At 38.7% G+C, this 20,366-nt stretch overlaps 1 protein-coding gene across 1 annotated transcript; it reads left to right on the forward strand.

Annotated features, from left to right (window-relative positions):
* The first annotated feature begins 12,470 nt into the window (after positions 1-12,470).
* On the forward strand, positions 12,471-20,000 carry LOC149846937 (ATP-dependent RNA helicase DEAH12, chloroplastic-like). The gene is made up of 3 exons (XM_089992920.1): positions 12,471-12,600; positions 19,043-19,191; positions 19,317-20,000. Exons 1-3 carry the CDS (start codon positions 12,471-12,473, stop codon positions 19,998-20,000), a joined length of 963 nt encoding a protein of 320 aa, XP_089849046.1.
* Positions 20,001-20,366: the final 366 nt, after the last annotated feature.

Genomic DNA, 20,366 nt, shown 5'->3' on the forward strand with positions numbered 1-20,366 from the left:
ATATGCAATAATTGAAAACAAAATACTTACGGTCGATTATCGATATACACTATTCGAATGAGTCTTCTTGTGCCAGCCTGAGAAGACCCTGTTTCCTGTATTGGCTGTTGACTTGTGTGATGAACTGGTGTAGGTGGGTCGTGTACAGGCGCAGCATCATTTGTAAAAAAATACATTAGAAATTCTCAGAATGTGCATTTGAACTAATCAAGCATCTAATTAGTTCTATGATATACCTATCACAGGAGCCCGTGAAAATGAAGGTTGAGCCTGGCTACTACTGGATGAGCGACCACTATAACCTCCACGAACCATATTCTAACAAATAACATATGTCATACAATACATTCAAATAATTCACATCAAGTATTACAATGCATTCAAGTCATTCACATCAAGCATTGCAATGCATTCAAATAATTCAAATCATTGACATCAAGTATTGCACTAATTCAAATCATTCGTTAATTGCATAAATTATAATACATTCAGATAATTGAAATCATTCACATCAAGTATTACAATGCATTCGAATCATTAGTATCAAGTATTACAATACATTCAAATAAAATTTTTAATCATTCACACCAAGTATTGCAATACAACTCACATCAAGTATTACAATGCATTTAAATAGAGGTTTGTAGTATAAGATTTTGCTCACTAGCTTGAGAATTCTTCCTCGTCACTAGTTTGACTTTCTTCTTCTTCTTCTTCTTCATTGTTTGCCCATCCACTTGGTACATCATTTGGATCACATTCCTCTATGAATGTTTCATCAGCCAATGGAGATATGACATGCATATCATGCGCAACATCGTGACTATAAGCGAAGTCACAGACATCATCTGATTGATAGTAATCACTGTCTTCAGCTAACTCATCTTCCTGTAACTGATCATACTCGGGGTATAGTTTGGATTTCACCTTGCAAACTGCCCACCATTCATTTCTATCTGACTTTTTTATACTCGGATATGAAGTATAATAAACTTGTTGAGCTTGCGAGGCTAATATGAATGGTTCATATATTCCAAACCTGGATTTATGATTCACCTCCACAATGCCTGAAGCTTTGTCGAGTCTTGTTGCAGTTGGATCAAACCAATGACACTTGAATATCGTAACCCTGTTATTCATGCCTAAGTAAGTCAACTCCATTATTTCCTCTATAACACCGTAGTAATCATGTTCATTTTCACCGTAGCTGCTACCCTTGACACACACGCCACTATTTATCGTTGATTTGTTTATACCGTAGTCTTTTGTATGAAATCAATAACCATTTACGATATACCCGTTGTAGCATTGCACAACTTTGGTCGGACCATTTTCTAAATCACATATTCCTTGATCTTTAACATCACCATTGCGAACCTACGCACAAACATAAACAATGATTGTGATCACGATCAATTAAGTAACTTAGTGTTGTTTATAAGTACAAAATTTATGTTAGCTTCTTTACCAACTGTTTCAACCACTCCACAAACTTAGTTTCACGTTCTTTTTGTACTTCTGCATCAGTGAGATGTGAAACTTCGTTTCGCAACTCCAGATCAAATCGTCTGCAAACCACAAATACTTATATTACCGAGTCATGTATCCACATATAGAACATAAAAGGATTTATAATTGAGTTGCATATACATATACTTACTCGATGTATGGGTCGATCGCTGAGCAATTAAAAAGAATATAGATGTGTGCTGCATCTTGCTCTCGATCTGTCAATAGCCTTGATCGGCAACTACCAAATGCATGCCCAAGTGGTTGAAATATCGACAGCTTGTCAGCTACAGTTACTTGTTCTCCATCATCGTTACGGGGCGGGCATGTGTAACGTGTTGGAATATGAGGTTCGAAGTACATAGATGAGAAATTTGAAATCTCTTCTAAAGTGTACGCCTCACAAATAGAGCCTTCTACTCTTGCTTTATTACGAACCTTTTTTTTTAGGTCGAACATGCATCTGACAAGAATATACATTTCAAATTTTAAATATCTGTCATTAAAGAGACAAATATAAAAAAATATATACCTTTCAAATGGGTACATCCATCGATATTGCACAGGGCCACCAACCCTTAGTTCATATGGCAGATGTATGATCAAATGTTCCATAACATCGAAAAATGCTGGAAGAAATATCTTTTCTAACAGACAAACAGTGGTGATGACAGAGTCCTCGAGATTCTTTACATCTGATACAACGACCTCCGATGCGCACAATGTTCTGAAAAATCCGCTCAACTCAGACAACACCCCCCATATAGGTTTGTCTAACATATCATGGAATGCTAGGGGTATCAATCATTGCATAAAGATATGACAATCATGGCTCTTCAACCCATATAACTGTCCATCGTCAATCTTCACAGCCCGAGCAATGTTAGAGACATATCCATCTGGAAATCTCAGTTGTCTCAACCATTGACATACATGTTTTATTTGATCAGGTTCGAGCACGTACTTCGCCTTTGGTTTCAGTACTTTGCCATTATACTCTTTGAGTTCCAATTCTGGTCTTTTACATATTAATTTTAAATCCATACGGGCCTTCGGATTATCCTTCGTTTTTCCTTTAATATTCATTACTGTATTGAACACATTATCAAACACATTTTTCTCTACACGCATCACATCCAAATTATGTCGTATCAATAGAGTCGGCCAATACGGTAGTTCCCAAAAAATAGATTTTTTCGTCCAATTGTGATCCTTCCCAAATCCACGGAAGGGTGTAGGACTGCGGGCATCTGTTAATACATCTGGAAAGTATCACAATCTTCTTAGAATCTCTATGCCAGACAATCTTGAGGATGGACCTTCCATTTCAGTTGTGCCTGCTGTAAATGCATTCTTTTGACGTCGGAACGGATGATCGCTGGGTAGAAATCGACGATGGCAATCAAACCAGCAAGGCTTCCTTCCATGCCTCAATCTAAAAGCTTTGGAATCCTCCATGCAGTAAGGACAAGCCAACCTCCCATGTGTGCTCCAACCAGATAACATACCACATGCAGGGAAGTCACTGATTGTCTATAGAACATCGGCCTTCATGTTGAAATTTTGTTTTTTGTGGGCATCATACGTGGTAACACCGTCATCCCACAGTACTTTTAATTCATCAATCAATGACCTTAGATATACATCAAGATTTTGGCCAGGTAAGGTCGGACCAGGGATCAACAGAGACAAGAAAAGATTTGGACGTTTCATACACAAGCTTGGTGGAAGGTTGTATAGAGTTACAAATACTGGCCAGCATGAGTATGGAGTTGATCTACCCCCAAATGGATTAAATCCATCTGTACATAGACCGAGTCTAACATTTCACACTTCCATTGCGAAGTTCTGATGAGTACGATCAAAGTGCTTCCAAGCTTCAGCGTCAACATGATGCGTGATCTTGTTTTCATCGTGTCGAACTTTATTTGCATGCCATCTCATGTGTTTAGCTGTCCTTGAAGACATATACAATCGCTGCAATCTAGGAGTGATAGGAAAGTAGCGGAGCGACTTGTATGAAACTTCCTTTGATCTCGTGCTACCATTGCCTCTTGTCTTTGGCTTGAACCGAGGATGCCCACATGACGAGCATGATATATCGTTTTCCTGCTCCTTGAAATACAACATGCAGTGATTTGGACAAGCATCAATCTTTTTGTAACCCATACCTAGAGCGTTGACCATAACTTTCGCACGATAGAAATTTTGTGGCAATTTCTCATCTTTAGGCAACATACTCTTCACAATCATGCACAAACGGTCAAAACATGATTGACTCAAATTATACTCGGACTTCAAATTCATTAGTTGAAGAACTGCAGACAAGATAGTGTGACTCTCACAACCGTTCCAAAGTGGCTCAACAGCATCTCTAAGTAAATCATAAAATCTACTAGCTGCATCGTTTGGTGATTCTTCATCTAAGGCAGTTCTTACATCACTAGAACTCATAGCAGAACCCAGTTCTGTTCCTGCAGCATCAAATATCAAATTCGTATATGGATTATCGTGCACCACATTCACCCGTGCATCAAAATCGTTTCTAAATTCTTCTCCATGAAACGTCCAGTTCTGATAATCACTCACAAAACCCTTCCTGTATAGGTGATGTCTAACGCCATGAGGTTCTACAAATCGATTATTCTTACAAATCTTGCAGGGACACCTAATCCGACCTGTGGGATCTACCGTACTGACACTTGCCGTTGCAAATTCAATAAAACTATCGACACCATCCATATATTCATGCGATAACTCATTGTCCACTAACCTACGATACATCCATTCACGGTTTGCAGTCATTCTGTCGTATGATGTTACAAATAGTATCCTAACCAGTTAAAAGAGAACCATCAGAATGCTATGATAAAGAAAATATCAAATTTATCATGCAATATATGATGTCATACAATCACAAGAATTATGATGCATGCATTGATAACTTAATATTTTCATGTGCAAACTATTCATGACACGATACATTCATTTGAAGCATGCTTTCAGTATACAATTTCACATGGAAGACATAATCAAATTGAAAGTAACTACATGTAAGCATGGATACAATCACATCAAACATTGCAATACATCGAAATAATTCATATCAAACAAATGTCAAACATGTACCTGCAGCAAACACACTTCAATATCCCACTAACTACTACCATGCATAGCATGAACTCCGTACTCCAAAAATAAGAACACTTCCATATTCATACATTAAAATCATGCCTAGCTTGATCTCCGAACTCCAACAAAGCAGTCCTAGATATCAACAACTAAGTGAGTGTGTGAACAATAAAGTGTTACATTCAATAAATTAAATAACATGTGATGCGCTTGCATCACTTACTCACCACGGGTATTTACCCGTTTTGCATTGTTTTTGTCACTTACTTACCACTGGTGGCGGAGCACAAGCGAGTTCCGTTGAAAAATCTGCACAAAAAAACAATTTTTTAAAATGAAGTCACCACGAAAAAAAAAACTGTTCTGGCAAGGGGTCGACTCCCCTGCTATTCCGGCAGGGGGGTCGACTCCCCTGCTATTCCGGCAGGGGGGTCGACCCCCTTACGGAATATAGGGGGTTAACCCCCTTACGGAATGTAGGGAGTTAACTGACCCTTGTTCGGGCAGCGGGTCGACCCCCAGCCTGTTATGGCAGGTGGTTCACCCTCTGCCGGGGTCGACCCCCTGCCCGGGGTCGACCCCCTGCCCGGGTCGACCCCCATACCGGAAAGGCAGGGGGCAAGGGTCCTCTACCGAAAAATGCAGGGGGTTAGCCCTCTGCAAGAAACGAGGGGGGTTAACCCCCTTCCGGAAAACGCGGGGGTTAACCCTCTGCCGGAAAACGCGGGGGTTAACCCCCTCCGTTTTCCGGAAGGGGGTTAACCCCCTGCCAGAAACGGGAGGGGGTTAACCCCCTACCGGAAACGGCAGGGGACGCAGGGGGTTAATCCCTTGCGTTTTTCGGCAGGGGGTTAACCCCCTGCGTGAACCGGGAGGGGGTTAACCCCTTGCCGGAAACGGGAGGGGGTTAACCCCTGCCGGAAATGTCAGGGGGTTAACCCCCTGCGTGAAAATGGGGGTTAACCCCCTGCCCGAAACGGCAGGGGGTTAACCCCTTACGTGAAAACGGGGGTTAACCCCCTGCCGGAAACGACAGGGGGTTAACCCCCTGTGTGAACCGGGAGGGGGTTAACCCCCTGCCGGAAACGAGGGTTAACCCCCTCCCGGTTCACGCAGGGGGTTAACCCCCTGCTGGAAACGGGAGGGGGAGGGCGTTACCTTTCTCCGGGCGGCGAACGGTGGACGGTGGGACCGGCGAACGGCGGGAGCGGGACCGGTGAACGGCGAACGGCGGGAGCGGGATCGGCGAACGACGAACGGCAGGAGCGGCGAACGGCAGGAGCAGCGAAAGAAGAAAAGGAAAAGCTGGTTGGGATTAGGGTTATTCGAAAGTTAGCGACGGATTAATTCCGTCGCTAAGCCAACGTAAAATCAAATTCACGAAAATAGCGACGGATTATATTCTGTCGCCACGTCCGTCGCTATTTAGCGACGGCCTAGTTCCGTCGCTAACGTCGTCGGCAAATGGTGTGATCGTACCGACAAAACAATCTGTCGCAACATCCGTCGCTAATTAGCGACGGACTAGGCGACGAACTATCTTCCGTCGCTATTTTCATAAGATTCAGTAATAATAGCGACGAATATTTGTCGCTCACCAATCCGTCGCTAACTAGCGACGGAATCTTTCCGTCGCTAATGTCCGTCGCTAACAACGTATTTGCTCCTTTGACCACCATTGGCCTTGAGGGCATCCGTGGAGAGAGAGAGAGAGAGAGAGAGAGAGAGAGAGAGAGAGAGAGAGAGAGAGAGAGAGAGAGAGAGAGGTTTATGTTGTATCTGTGGTGGTTATCGGCACCCTCGTCATCCTTGACATCGCCGGCGAGCGGCAAACAGCATCATGTGCGCTTCTTCTTCTTCTTCTTTTATATGCAACTGTGAGTTTAGGAGGAAGACTGAGAACCTGAACGAGAGACAGAGTGGGTTTTCCCTTGTCATCGCCTATCGCCGTCCGGCCGGCCGCCGTGGTCGGTATCCTCGGCTGCCCCTCCCGTCCTTTATTCTTACCACTAGGGGTGTCAACGGGTCGGGTTTGGTTCGGACCCAGGTGATTCCAGACTTTGACCCGGTTTTCGGGTATGGTATTGGGTCGGGACCTGAGTTTAATCGGATCCATAAAACTATACCCGAACTCGCTAAGAACTACATGAACCAGACTCGAACCATACCCGTTTAAACCATATTTTTTTTTATCATTTTTACATTGAAAATTTGTGGGTCTTAATCGGAACTCGAGTTCGGGCCTGGTATCAAATTTCATAAATTATACCCGAGTTCATGTATTAATCGGACCTTCGGGTCCGGACTCAAGTGGATCTTATTATTTATCACCATACCCAGACCTTATAAGGTTTGGTTTGGGTCAGATCCGAGTAAACCAGGCCCGCCGATACCCTTACTTACCACTAGGGGGTGTCAACCAGTCGGGTTTGGTTCATACCCAAGTGGAACCATACTTGGACCCGATTTTTGGGTATGGTATCAGGTCCAAATTTGAGTTTAATTGGATTCACTATAAGAAAAACCATACTCCAACCCAATAAGAACTATATGATCCAGACCAAAATCATACCTAGTAAAACCATATTTTTTATCATTTTACATTGAAAAATTGTGGAACTCAGGTCCGGTCCAAGGCTGGTATAAAATTTTATAAACTATACCTAAGTCCATATATTAATCGGACCTTCAGGTCGGGGTCTTGTATACAATTTCATAAACTATACCTAGGTCCATATATTAATCGGACCTTTGGGTCTGTACCTGGGTCTTAATCGTGTCTTCTTATTTATCACCATACCCGAACCCTATAGGGTTTGGTTTGGGTAGGGTCCGGGTAAACGGGACCCTTGACACCCCTACTTACCACCACCGTTTATGCATTTTTAATGTTTGCCAAATAAACCTACTAACTTTGTTTTAATTTCAATTGCTCATTATACAAAAATTTCTTATAGGTGATTGGCATTAACAGTTTTTCAGAAAGTTGATGATCATTTTTCATATTTTCATTAAGCCTGCGAAACTTATAATTTTTCCAAACAGGCTGTCAAAGAATTCAGAAAAGTTGTTTGCCTTTCTGATAATTTCGTAAAGAGAATCGTATTTTCAGATTTAACAGTTTATGTATATTCCTGATAATATTTTCTGCTAAACTGTTCTAGCATGTTTATTTAGAGGTTATGGTTCTATTTTTTTGAAATTACAGAAAGCAGGCTACATTGTTCTGAAATTGCAGAAGGCTACTTATATTGTTCCAAAAATTACAGAAACAGTGTTATGACACTTAATTTTTTTTTACTAACATGAATCATAATTGTTGTTTAAGATACATTCATTGCTTTGAATCTCAATATGTGTATTTTTTCTTTATACAGAGATTTTATAGTATGAATTTTTTTAAAACGGTTGGGATTAAGGTTATTGCTAGTGAACTAAAGAAAACTACCAAGCATGGAACAAGCTTTAACATGTGGAGACATAAGATAGGATATATCCTTATATAGATGAAAAACTAGTATATGTCTTTGAGTCAAATCCACTTGTTAAGACTAACGAGTTAACTGAAGAAGAAAAGAAGAACAATAACAAATTTTTGGAGGATGATCTATGCAAAACGACTTTATTATTTTTTTGAAGATTATAAAATAGCAAAAGAAATGATGGCCACAATCAATGAAAAATATGACATCATATCTGAGTTCCTCCTGGAACAGTTTAATTCATTTAAAATGAATGAAAGATACAGTGTGATGGAACATGTGAATAATATGCTGGTAATGGCTAATGATCTTGTCATGTTCCTACTTGAGTTACCTATAAATAGGGATGGCAGTGGACCAGGGTGGGGGACAAGGTCTCCACCCCCGCCCCGTTTCAAAATCTGAACCTCCGTCTTCGCCTCCATCCTTGCACGGGGATGAATTTTAACCTTCACCCCACCTCCATCCCCGTTTCATGTCCTCCATCCCAGGTCCAAACGGGGGCGAGGCGGGGCAGGGCCCCGTTTCCCCTTGGTCTATAGTCATCCTTTGAAGGATTGGGGACAGGTCAGGTGGGGGTGGGGATGGGGTGGGGGAAAACGTAAGTCCATCCCTGCACGGGGATATATTTTAACCTTCATCCCCGCCTCCATCCCCGTTTCATGCCCTTCATCCCCAGTTCAAACGGGGCGAGGTGGGGCAGGGCCCTGTTGTCCCCGGGTCCACTGCCATCCCTACCTATAAACCCGGCAGCTAAAGAGCAGCACATAAAATTTTGTACTAAATTTGAGCTTATTACCCACGAACAGGGTGAATTCAGTCACGAGAAATTCAATGCAAACAGGGGCAAGTTTCATCGTTTAAACCTAAGTTTAAAAAGAATAGCAATAATAATAGGTTCTATCAGTAGGCTCAATCCTGTAAGTCCCATAAGCGACATGCACAACCTCCTACTACCTGCAACTATTTCATCTACAAGAAGTTGGGACGTTACAAGGAAAACTGTCCAAGGCATGGGAATGATAACAATAGTTAGGGTGGTGGACGCAAGCAGATATCTTGCACGGTCACAGAATGACTTATTGTTGATAAGCAGATTGACGATTGATGGATCGATTGTGGGGCTACACAACATATTGCAATGTTGAAAGAGGGAGCAAGTAACATGGTAGAATGTAGAATGTAAGGTTAGAGAGCATTGGATCTACATGGGGAACAATACTTACGTGACGTGTTGGGTGTTGGTTCATATGTTCTCTCCACACAGCTGATGCCGATATTACTTTGTCTGATCTGTTCTATGTTCCCTCCATGAGACGAAACATCGTGTCAGTTCCCATGTTGGTGAATAAGGGACTTGATGTAGGCTTTCCAGCTAGTTCTGTAACCATTGAAAAGCACTGATTTTTGGGATGTTTTGTACCTGAACATGGGTTGTTCAGGGTTGATGTCATGGAGAAGAACATTTGATATTTTCTGTTTGACTCATTTTATTCTATTTGATGAATACATTTGTCAGCACTTTATTTGCATGAAATAAATAAATATTTTTATGTGATTCCTAGCTTGACAATTATAAAGTGCAATAATTGTGCATCATGCCTTTAGAGGAAAATGTGATGATATCCTTTTTCTCGTAATATGTGATTTTAATTTTTTGTATATTTATGAAAGCCAAGATTAATGTTGATGCACTTATATTTTATGACTACCATTGAAATCAGTGAACTCATAACAAGAATATGTTAAATAACTTTAGAGCTCCTCCATTTTATTTATATTTGATTCTCCTAAATCTGTGTAGTATTGTCATAGAGGCCATATTATGGATCCATAGGAAAGTGGGAGACAATCTAAATAGTTTAAGACTAGCCAAGTTCTTTCTCTCAGATGGAGAGAAATGAGTTTTGGATTGTTACCAAGTTTATTTCTATAAAGATTCCATAATTATACTCCCAAAGTGGTTTACTGCTCAAGGATAAATTAGACAGGCATGCAGGTGGATGAGATCCTTGTTTGCCTGAATCAGTTGACGGTGATACTTGAATTTTCATTCAGTTTGTATGTGAAATTATAATTATGTCATATAAGTGTATACTTGAACAATAAGAGCAGATTTAGAGTTCTGTCCTTGAATGTTGACAATATAGTAAGTGGCATTCAAAGTTGGCTTGTATGTATTTAAAATATAGGATTTGCATGATGCATCATATTTTTGTTATTCAAATTACATGAAGGGAGTAGCATAAAAATATCTCACAAAGCATATGTGATAGCCCGGACCAATACTAAATAACTGTGTTTGATTTGTTTAAAATAAAAGCTATTCTGGTGCCTACTATAGCAAGGATACTGAAAATTTCAATTATTTTTGGAGTCATTGTTTCTTAATTAAGAAGCACACATGGCTAAGCGATAGCAGCCATGAATACTGTCTGGTGAGTCACTTCATATTTATTTGGAGCTTGAAGAACCAACGGATTGCTTTCCATGATTGTGGGCAACATATGGAGTTTGAAAATTTATACATGAAAAATGGTTCCCCTATAGCATAACAATGGATGAATTCCTTGAATGCTAAGAAATGGAATGTGGTCATGATTTGGATATCATGACAATACCATAATAAAATTTCAAACTCCAAATAGTCAGAGAGATGAGAACCATGGTATATACATTAGACTCTCATGGCCAAATGGGAGATGTTGGTGTGAGTGTGGGAAATGGCACACTCAGGCATTAGTGGCCACATGTAGTTACTTGAGTTAAAACTTTCCGTAAAACTTGATTTTGGTAAAAAATCTTTTTTCAACTGTTTTTCAATGTGGATCTTATCTTTTACTTGGATAGAGCAGAATACGAGACAATCAAGGGATGTGCTTCCGTTTCTGTAGGGGTTCATATCTAGAAATAAGGAGAGGAGAACAGTTATAAAAGATTCAATGGGAGAAAACCCAGCTAACTGAAACAGTCCCTCCCTATGTGATTTTCCCGGTCGACCAATGACACTAGAAACGTCTCCGTCGTTTTCCTTGTGCTGACCCTGCCCTCCTGCATCAACATCTCTCGTTCCTATGTTTGTAGGGTAATTAATTGCTGGCCCTAGATTGTGTTTATCATAATAGTTCTATTTTTTTTCTACTAATTTTTTTCATCCTTTCCCACAAGCGCTCCACATACTTGGCTAGGTGGGTCGACTTAAGGCATTTAAGTTGAAAGATGTTGAGATCTCGACGCTCTAGGCATGTATCCCTTATCGCAAGGATGAAGCCAATGGAAAATTATCACCGATTTGCAGTGGGAGTACTCATGGAGTTTTATACTGCAGGCATAGAAACAGAGCTGCAGTTAATGTGGCTCCTTTCAGCCTTTAAGGGATGTCAAACCAAAGTCATGGTTTCATTGGTTGCCATCTATATACAAGCAAGATAAAATGATAAACAAAAGACTTTTTTGGCGGCCTCCAAATCGTGCACGTTCACATGCTTTGGTTCAGCGAACAACAAGCTCGCCAAGTGCACAGGATTTTTGAACCCAAATATAGAGCATGTCTAATGGCTATACACTCGTACGTAGAACCATCATCTTACAATGATGCAAAAAATCATCAATAATAGATTAGAGCAATGAATAATGAATTAGAAGCATCAGAAAAAACAAAAACTTGGAAAATTCAAACATTGCGCAAAGGAAAGAAAACTATACGATGCAAATGAGTTTATAAGATTAAAACCGAAAGTGATGGGACATTAGAATGATATAAAGAAAGACTAGTAACCAAAGAATATAGTTAAGAGTACGGAGTAGACTATAATGAAACCTTTGCTCCAATTGCTTAAATGACCACTGTCAGAACCCTTATTTCTATAGAATCAATAAAAAAATTGCCCATCTTCCAAATGGATGTAAAAAAATGTATTTTTCAATGGGAACCTCAATGAGGATGTTTACATGGACCCCCCACTAGAATTAGGATTAACACATGAAAAAAATTCTTTGGTTATGAAAAGCTTTGTATGGTCTAAAATAAGCTCCTAAAGCTTGGTATGATCAATTCAATAGTATGATGACACAACTTGAATTTAAATTTTATTATACTGACACTACATTGTTTGTTAATGATGATATTACTTCTATATGTTGATGACATGATTATCACATAGGGAGTTAGTCATATCAAAGATGTGCTCAAAGCCAACTTTGATATGAGATATTTTGGTTTTTTACTATACTTTTTTTTAATATAAGTGGCGTTGTCACAGACTAAATATACAACAAAGACCATGGAACGGTCACGACTATCAAATGAAAAAATGAGTTGATACTCCAGAGGTCACCAATGTAAAGATGAAGGATGATGGAAAACCTTTGAAGGACCCAGCTCCTTACAGGCAAATGATTGGAGTTTTGTCTTATCTTTCTATTACTCGTCTTAATATTGCACATGCCATCCACTCTGCTAGTCAATTTCAGCATGGTCTCACTACAATAATATGGGTGTTATACTGAGGATTATTAGATATATAAAAATACTATTAATTATGGGTTTATTTTTATCATCTTTCTCCCTGTTAAAAGTTATTACATATTCTGATTCAGATTCGGATTAAAGGGGGGATGTGAATGATCGTCGCTCAACTACGAGTTTTTCTGTTTTTGTAGGGAATTCACTGATTTCGTGAAAATGCAAGAAACAATAAAAAGTATGTCCTCTATAAAAGTAGAGTACCGAGCTATGACAACCACTATCTTTGAGTTAGTTTAGCTAAAGCAATTACTGAAAGACTTGGGTGTTCACATAACGAGACCCTCAATATTATGTTGTGACAACAAAAATGCAGTTTACATCGTCAACAACCATTATTTTCATGAGAACCAAACACATCGAAATAGATTGTCATTATGTCATAAAAGAATTCTTGAAGAAGAACATTACTTTGTCATATGTACCACCTGAGTATCAATTAACAGACTTCTTTACCAAAGCACTTACGTCAGTCAGGTTTCAATTCCTCCTTGGCAAACCCTCAGTTGTGGCACTGTGAGTTTGAGGGGGTGTTAAGATATGCATATGTGCATATATATTTTTGTACATATATATGATAGTAATATATATATATATATATATATATATATATATATATACATATTAATATATACACCATGTATATATTAATATGTATGTTTTATTTTCTTATTGTAATAGGCAAATACTTAGAGGTATTTTTGTCTTTTCACAGATTCATAATAGGTTGTGCCCATTAGGGGCACAATAATCTTTTATTTCTTTTTTGTACAAAGTAGGAATTTAGGTTGTTCTCGAGGGCATCCATGTAAAATGGATGGAGAGTCGTTGAGACCTCCCCAACGGCTCTATTTCTACTCATTGAAGAGTGTCCCAATGGCCCTCTAAGGCCTTGGATATGTATAAATAGGGGGATTCCCCCTCTTGTAAACTCAATGCTTTCTTAAGCATTTTGTAATACAACTCTCTGTATTTTTTATGTGTTCTCTTGGCCCTTGTGTGGGTTATGTGTATGTGCTTATGTGATTGACCCATAAGTGGTCTTTTGTGATTTGGTTGTGCTCTTGTAAGCCCATAAGAGGCACTCCATTGTTCTTGTTCTTATTTCATTATAATTTTCGACATCTTCAAACCTTCAAAGATGTGTTATGATAATAAAAGTGCAATTTATATTGCCAACAACCATACCTTCGATGAGCGCACCAAGCACATTAAGATGATCTGTCATTATATTCGTGATAAAGTATTAAGAGGAACTATTGAATTGCCTTTTGTCACTTCAGAATTTTAGCTTGCAAATTTCTTTACTAAAGCTTTTATTACTCCACGTTTTTTGTTTTTTCTCAACCAACTTTCGGTGTTTACACCGTAACCGTGAGGGGGGTGTTAAAATAGTATACATATATATTATATATAAATAAATTGTATGTCTGTAATTTACTTTTTGAGTCAAGGGTATTTTGGTCATTTTCTCTTTAATAAAATATCCACTAGGGGAAGATTGTTTAGGTTTTTATCTTTTTATTTTTTCCTTTTGTCAACGGTCATAACAACAACTCTATGGAGTTCAAAGGCCTCTCCTTTAAGTTGTGTTATGTGTATATATAGGGGGGGAACCCCTCTTGTTTCCTTAATGTTTGTATTAAGCATTTGATCAATAAAAGAATTATATTTTTTATATTTTGTTCTTATTGTTGTTGTCGTATTGGATTTTGTATTGTCCCATAGTGGACTTGTGCATGTGCACATGTACGATTGTGATCTTGTAAGCCTTTAGTGGCTTGTGTTTTGTGCTTCCGCGTATTTCATTATAGAGGTATCTTGCGGGGTCTCTTAATTTGCCTCTTCTTGGGACTTTGTAAAGTTGTTAACTCTTCCTTAATTGCACTTATATTACCATGACACTTCTAGAGGGCCAACTTCTCAGTGTCTGACACTTGGATATCGACACTGACACTGCTTGACACTTCATTTTTCAACATAGAAGTGTCCAAGAAAAAATGACACTTGGTGTTGCATGCCTGACACTTTTGAATGTATTACATGCGAAGTGTCCCAATGTCTCAATCTTGTTGAAACCATATTTTCTCTCTCTATATTTTACGGGGTCCTAACTACATGAAAATGAGTCGGCATGCCCCTCTACTATATAGAAAGCTCTCTCTCTCTCTCTCTCTCTTGATTAAGGAGTCAAGCTAGTCGGTAAAAAGTCTTTCCCTCACTATTACCACAGTCGAGCCTTGCTCAGTCCCATTTAAGAACTTTTTTTTATAGTCTAGTTGGAGTTATTCAGAACCCCACCAGTTAATTACTTATACAACCATACCATTGGGGTTCAAACTTGCAATGTCCCAACATGAGGTGATGTTCATTAACTGCTCCAACTAGGCTCTGATTTAAGAACTATCTCTTCTTTTTCTTTTACAATTTTGATGAATTGTACGGTGACACATATAGGGGAGAGAGAAGTGAGGATGTCTCCCTCTTTTTCTTTTTTTTGAAATAGTTTTGCTTTTTATTTAATTAGTTTTCTTTGTCTCTCTCCTATATATATATATCATAGTTGGCAAATTCGTGACTTGGAGTCGGATCGCCCAACCCTTGACTCACGAGTTAGCAGGTCGACTCAGTAATTCAGATGAGTTAGGACTACACATTTTCTAGTGTTAAGATACGAAAAGAATCAAAATTCATATTGTATAATCACTAAATTTAGCACATGACATCAATGACTAAGCTATATAAGTATTCAACTATACATAATTGTTAATATTTATGAATTAAAAACATATAATTCTTTATAACAAGTATTCTTTTATGAAAATTATGCATTAAAATCACAAAATGCATGAAAAAACACATAAGAGGCATGTGGATGAGCAGTCCTGAATCAGTGACCCAATTGGGGTCCAATCCGGGTCAACTCGGGTGATTTTCGAGTCGACTCGCCGGGTTTGCCAACTATGATATTATGGATACCTTTGCTACCCTTGTGGGTAAGGAACCTCTTAGTTGGAACTCATAGAGGAAGGTTGTTTTGACTAAATTTGATTACATGGATGTGTTCATCATGGTCAAAATAGTAGGAATCTAGGCTTGAATCACATTTTTTCGATGTAAAAATATGCTTTTTTGAGGGTTGAAAATTTAGTACACTATAAGCCATTGCTTTTTTAACCCTCGTAAAATCTGATGTATCAGAAAAACATGATCCAATGGTTAGTTCTTGTTAAACTTGATATATTGCTCACATATGTGGGTAAAATGTGCAAAAAAGTTGAAAAGAATAAAGTTATTGCATTTTTTAGTGGAGGATTCGACATTACCCCATATATATAAAGAGAGAAAGAGAGTGCGATGGTAGCTAACTGTCGTGCTAACTGGGCTTTTGAAGGGTTTTTCACATGTTTTTCTTAAATCTCACCATACAAATGCGTTCTGCATGCTTTATTTTATAGGAATCGTCACTCAGATCGTCCATTTTCGATATATATGTAGGTTTTTATAAGGTTTAAAAAATTGACGGTCTAAGTTTTTTCTAAATATTCAAGGCTTACAAAATCATGTTTTTCGAAAAAACATGATCCAAGTGTTGTTTTCTAGCAAATTGACTGTGTCAAAAACATCTGTACGATAAATTTAAGTAATGCAAGGAAAATCCTTCAAAAGCCTGTACATATGTTTTTTCCCTATATATTACTTAAAACTGACCTTGCAAATGTGTTCAACATAGTCGATTTACTAGAAAATGACACTTGGATCATGTTTTTCAATGCTAAACGTGATTTTTTAAGCCTTGAATATTTAGAAAAATCTTAGACTGTCGATTTTGTAAATCTTATAAAAACCTACCTATGTATCGAAATCAAATGATCAAAGAGTCGATTCCTATAAAATCAAGCATGTAAAACACATCTTTATGGTCAGATTTAAGGAAAACATGAAAAATACCCTTTAAAATCCCATTTAGCTCAGTGGTTAGCAGCTACCACCTTATATATATATATATATATTAGATGAATGAAAACCTACCTACTAGTGGTGCAGTTTCAACTTTCAGCAAAGATTTCGGTCAATTCTGGCAGAATTCGGGCGAGCCGAGTACTTTTTGGCATACTACACATCAAGATCTTTCCAATGGTGATCTTGTATCGACGATCAAAGATACTTAGCGACACGACCCATTTTATTGTACTCGAGCCCTATTCATAGTTACAGAGATTTGGTTTTCTGACTTTGTAGTTGTTTTTCGACGTTGTCTGGTAACCTCTGATGACACACCAACTATCTTCGGCATCCCTACTGCACCGTGAGCCTAGAACCTCCGGGCGCTCGTCCAGTCAACTGGCAGACCTGAGTGAAGTGGTGCATTTGATCATAGGTGAGTCCATGTTTTAGTGAGTAGGTTTGGCATGTGAGAATGGAGGCTTTTCCATTAAGGAAAGGGGTTGTATGAAGGGTCCATAATCAGATGAGGTGTCTAAAAAAGGAAGCAAAGGTTCTTCTCTTCACGTGCCATAGCTATGCTCAAGTTTCACCAACTTCGTGTTTTTTAGTGAGCAGGTCTTCATTCCTCTCTCTCTCTCTCTATATATATATATAGTTATATATATTATAGGGAAATGAAAACCTACAAAATGCAAAAGCTACTAAATGAAACATGCTATTAGATTTTCATGAATTTCTCATATTTTTTCAAAATTCTGACCGTACAGATATAATCTATATGCTCTGTTTTTATAGGAATCACTTCTTGGAACATTTGATTTTGATGCATGAATAAGTTTTTATAAGGTTTCAAAAATCAACAGCCTATCATTTTCATAAATTTTTGAGGCTCCAAATACCATTTTTTTCATCCAAAATGCATGATCCAAGTGTCAATTTCTAGTAAATTAGTCGTGCTGAACACATCTATGGGGCCGGAATTTCGAAAAAAAACACACCGGAAATCCACTATCATGTTTCATTTGGTAGGTTTCCATCTCTCTCTCTCTCTATATATATATATATATAGTAATGGGTAAGTGCTAAATGAAATATGCTAAACAATAGGTGCTAAATGTGTTTTTCTGCTCTTCCATAATTTTATTTTGCAGTTCTGAGCCCATAAATATGTTGGGCATGGTCGATTTATGAGGAATCTACACCTGGATCATGTATTTTTTATGAAAAAATGATATTTTGATTCTTGAAAATTTACAAAGTTATTGGACTGTTGATTTTTCAAACTTTATAAAAACCCGCCCATGCATCGGAATCAAACACTTCAAGAGCTGATCCCTATAAAATCAAGTACACAGATCACATCATCTGTATGGTCAGAATTCAAAAATAAAACCAAAAAAACCTGAAAAACCCATTTAGCATGTATCATTTAAGCATATTTCATTTAGCACCTACCCATATATATATATATATATATATATATATATATATAGAGAGAGAGAGAGAGAGAGAGAGAGAGAGAGAGAGACTCGGCTAAGCACCCCTCTCACCCGCATTGACGTGACGTGGTGCGGAACTCAGTGCAGTGGGACACGAACACGGGTCTGGGTGCACTCGAACTTTTTTGGGTGTGGTCAACCAAACTCAAAACTGTTTGAAACTGGACCTGGTCTGGGTTGATTGAGTCCAGTTTCGTCCTTTCTTCAATAAAAGAAGAAAAGAGGGAGGGGAATCGGCCCCCTCAAAATTGAGGGCTCACACTGCATTTAAAACTTTATAATACAAAGTTTTGTGGGCCGTTGATTTTTAGTGTTTTCAAAAAACACATCTAAACATCGAACATTCATAATCCAGAATGAATGATTAAAGTCCAATATGTAAAGTCCTATCGGTGAAAAACTCGATCGTTAGAGAAGAGAAGGAACATCATCAATTATCATCGGTTGTAGACTTTGGACCTTCCTTTGGTTGGACAGTCCCCCTTCCTTATATATATGTGTGTGTGGCCGTGTCCCACATCAACACCTGTGTCTATGTCCAAGTAACATGGATTGCTACCATCAAAGTCTGAAATATCAAAAAAAAAAATAGTGAAAAATTCATCTTCATTTGGATGCAAATAATTGGGAGACGACGTCTTTATTTATTTTTTCTTTTTTGTTATTCGGCAGTAGGTCATTAGTGCTAAACTTATTGCCGACTGCTGGAAAGTTACTTCAAGGATATTCTGCATTATACTTTTTTTGAAATAGTTATTGCCCTGTCATGGTGTAGATACTCCTACTAGGTAAATCACTGGCATCTGTAGCACAGTAAAGAATTTATTCATGATTTTGCAATGACTTGTTAAATCTGGAAAACTTGATCTGAACAAAATAAATTTGGTGTTATGAAACAGGAAGATAAAATTATGGTTCTGAAAGCTGTCTCATTTACTGTTTTACAGATGTAATGATCAATATGGAAAGAACTGAAAGCGGGTCCTTTCGGGTGAAGATATCCTCTTCTGCAATGCGTACTGTTGCACAGTGTCGATTGTCTTTTGAGAAGCTAATGAAAGGAAAAGCCATCACTCATGCGGATTTCACATCAAGTGTGCTCCAACTGCTTTTTACGCAAGAAGGCGTCCAACTATTGAAGTCACTGGAGAGAGAGAGACAGGGACATACATCTTGTTCGATAAGCATAACCTGAGCCTTAGAGCTTTTGGACCTCTACAGGGAATTGCTATAGTTGAGAGGAGATTGGTGGAGTCGATTTTAGCTCCTCACAGAGAAAAGGAACATGAGATCCACCTCCGTGGTGCTGAGATGCCACATAATCTCATGAAAGTAGTCCGACTATTTGGACATGATTTGCATGGACTCGAGCAAGTGGTGGCTGGGGCAGAGTTCAAGCTCAATGTTCGCCGGCACATACTCTCCGTTTTAGGAAGCATGGAACAGAAACACCAAATTGAAAATATAATTGCTGGGATTGTACAGGATTTGAGTGGCAAACCAGTCAAGATGCATGAAGAAGAAACCACATGTGCAATTTGTTTGTGTGAGGTGGAAGATGGCCACAAGCTTGAGGCTTGTGAACACGAGTTCTGCAGGTTGTGTTTGATAGACCAAATGGAAGCTGCAATACGCACCCGGGATGGGTCCCCACTTTGCTGCACTCGTGAGGGATGTGGAAGCCCCATCTTGTTGGTGGATTTGAGATCTATTCTTTCAAAGGAACAGTTGGACGATCTATTCAAAGCATCGATTGGTGCCTTTGTGGCATGTAGTGGGGGCAAATACAAATTCTGTCCAACTCCAGATTGCCCCTCCATATACAGAGTTGCTGACCCTGAGTTGCCTGTTGGGTTGTTTGTATGTGGATCTTGTTCAGCAGAATATGCACCAAGTGCCACATAGAATCTCATCCTTTCATGACGTGTGAGAGATACAGGGAGTTCAAGGAGGACCCAGATAAGTCACTGAAGGAATGGTGTAAAGGAAAAGAACATGTGAAGAACTGCCTAATCTGTGGATACACGATAGAGAAGGTAGAGGGGTGTAATCATGTAAACTGCAAATGTGGAAATCATATTTGCTGGGTCTGTTTGGAGGGGTTTACTAACAGCGATGATTGCTACGCACACTTGAGGTCTGTACATCTTTCAATATGATGTTTATGTGTATAGAATATGAAGTTTTCTCTGATGATCATTTACCCAACATGATCTTTTATGTTGTATAGACGTAGAATATGCAGTTTGTGTGGTGATCATTTTCTCCTTT

This window comes from Nuphar pumila, chromosome 2 (genome assembly GCF_984573655.1).
Source record: "Nuphar pumila chromosome 2, dmNupPumi1.hap1.1, whole genome shotgun sequence".
In the NCBI taxonomy this organism is placed as follows: Eukaryota; Viridiplantae; Streptophyta; class Magnoliopsida; order Nymphaeales; family Nymphaeaceae; genus Nuphar; species Nuphar pumila.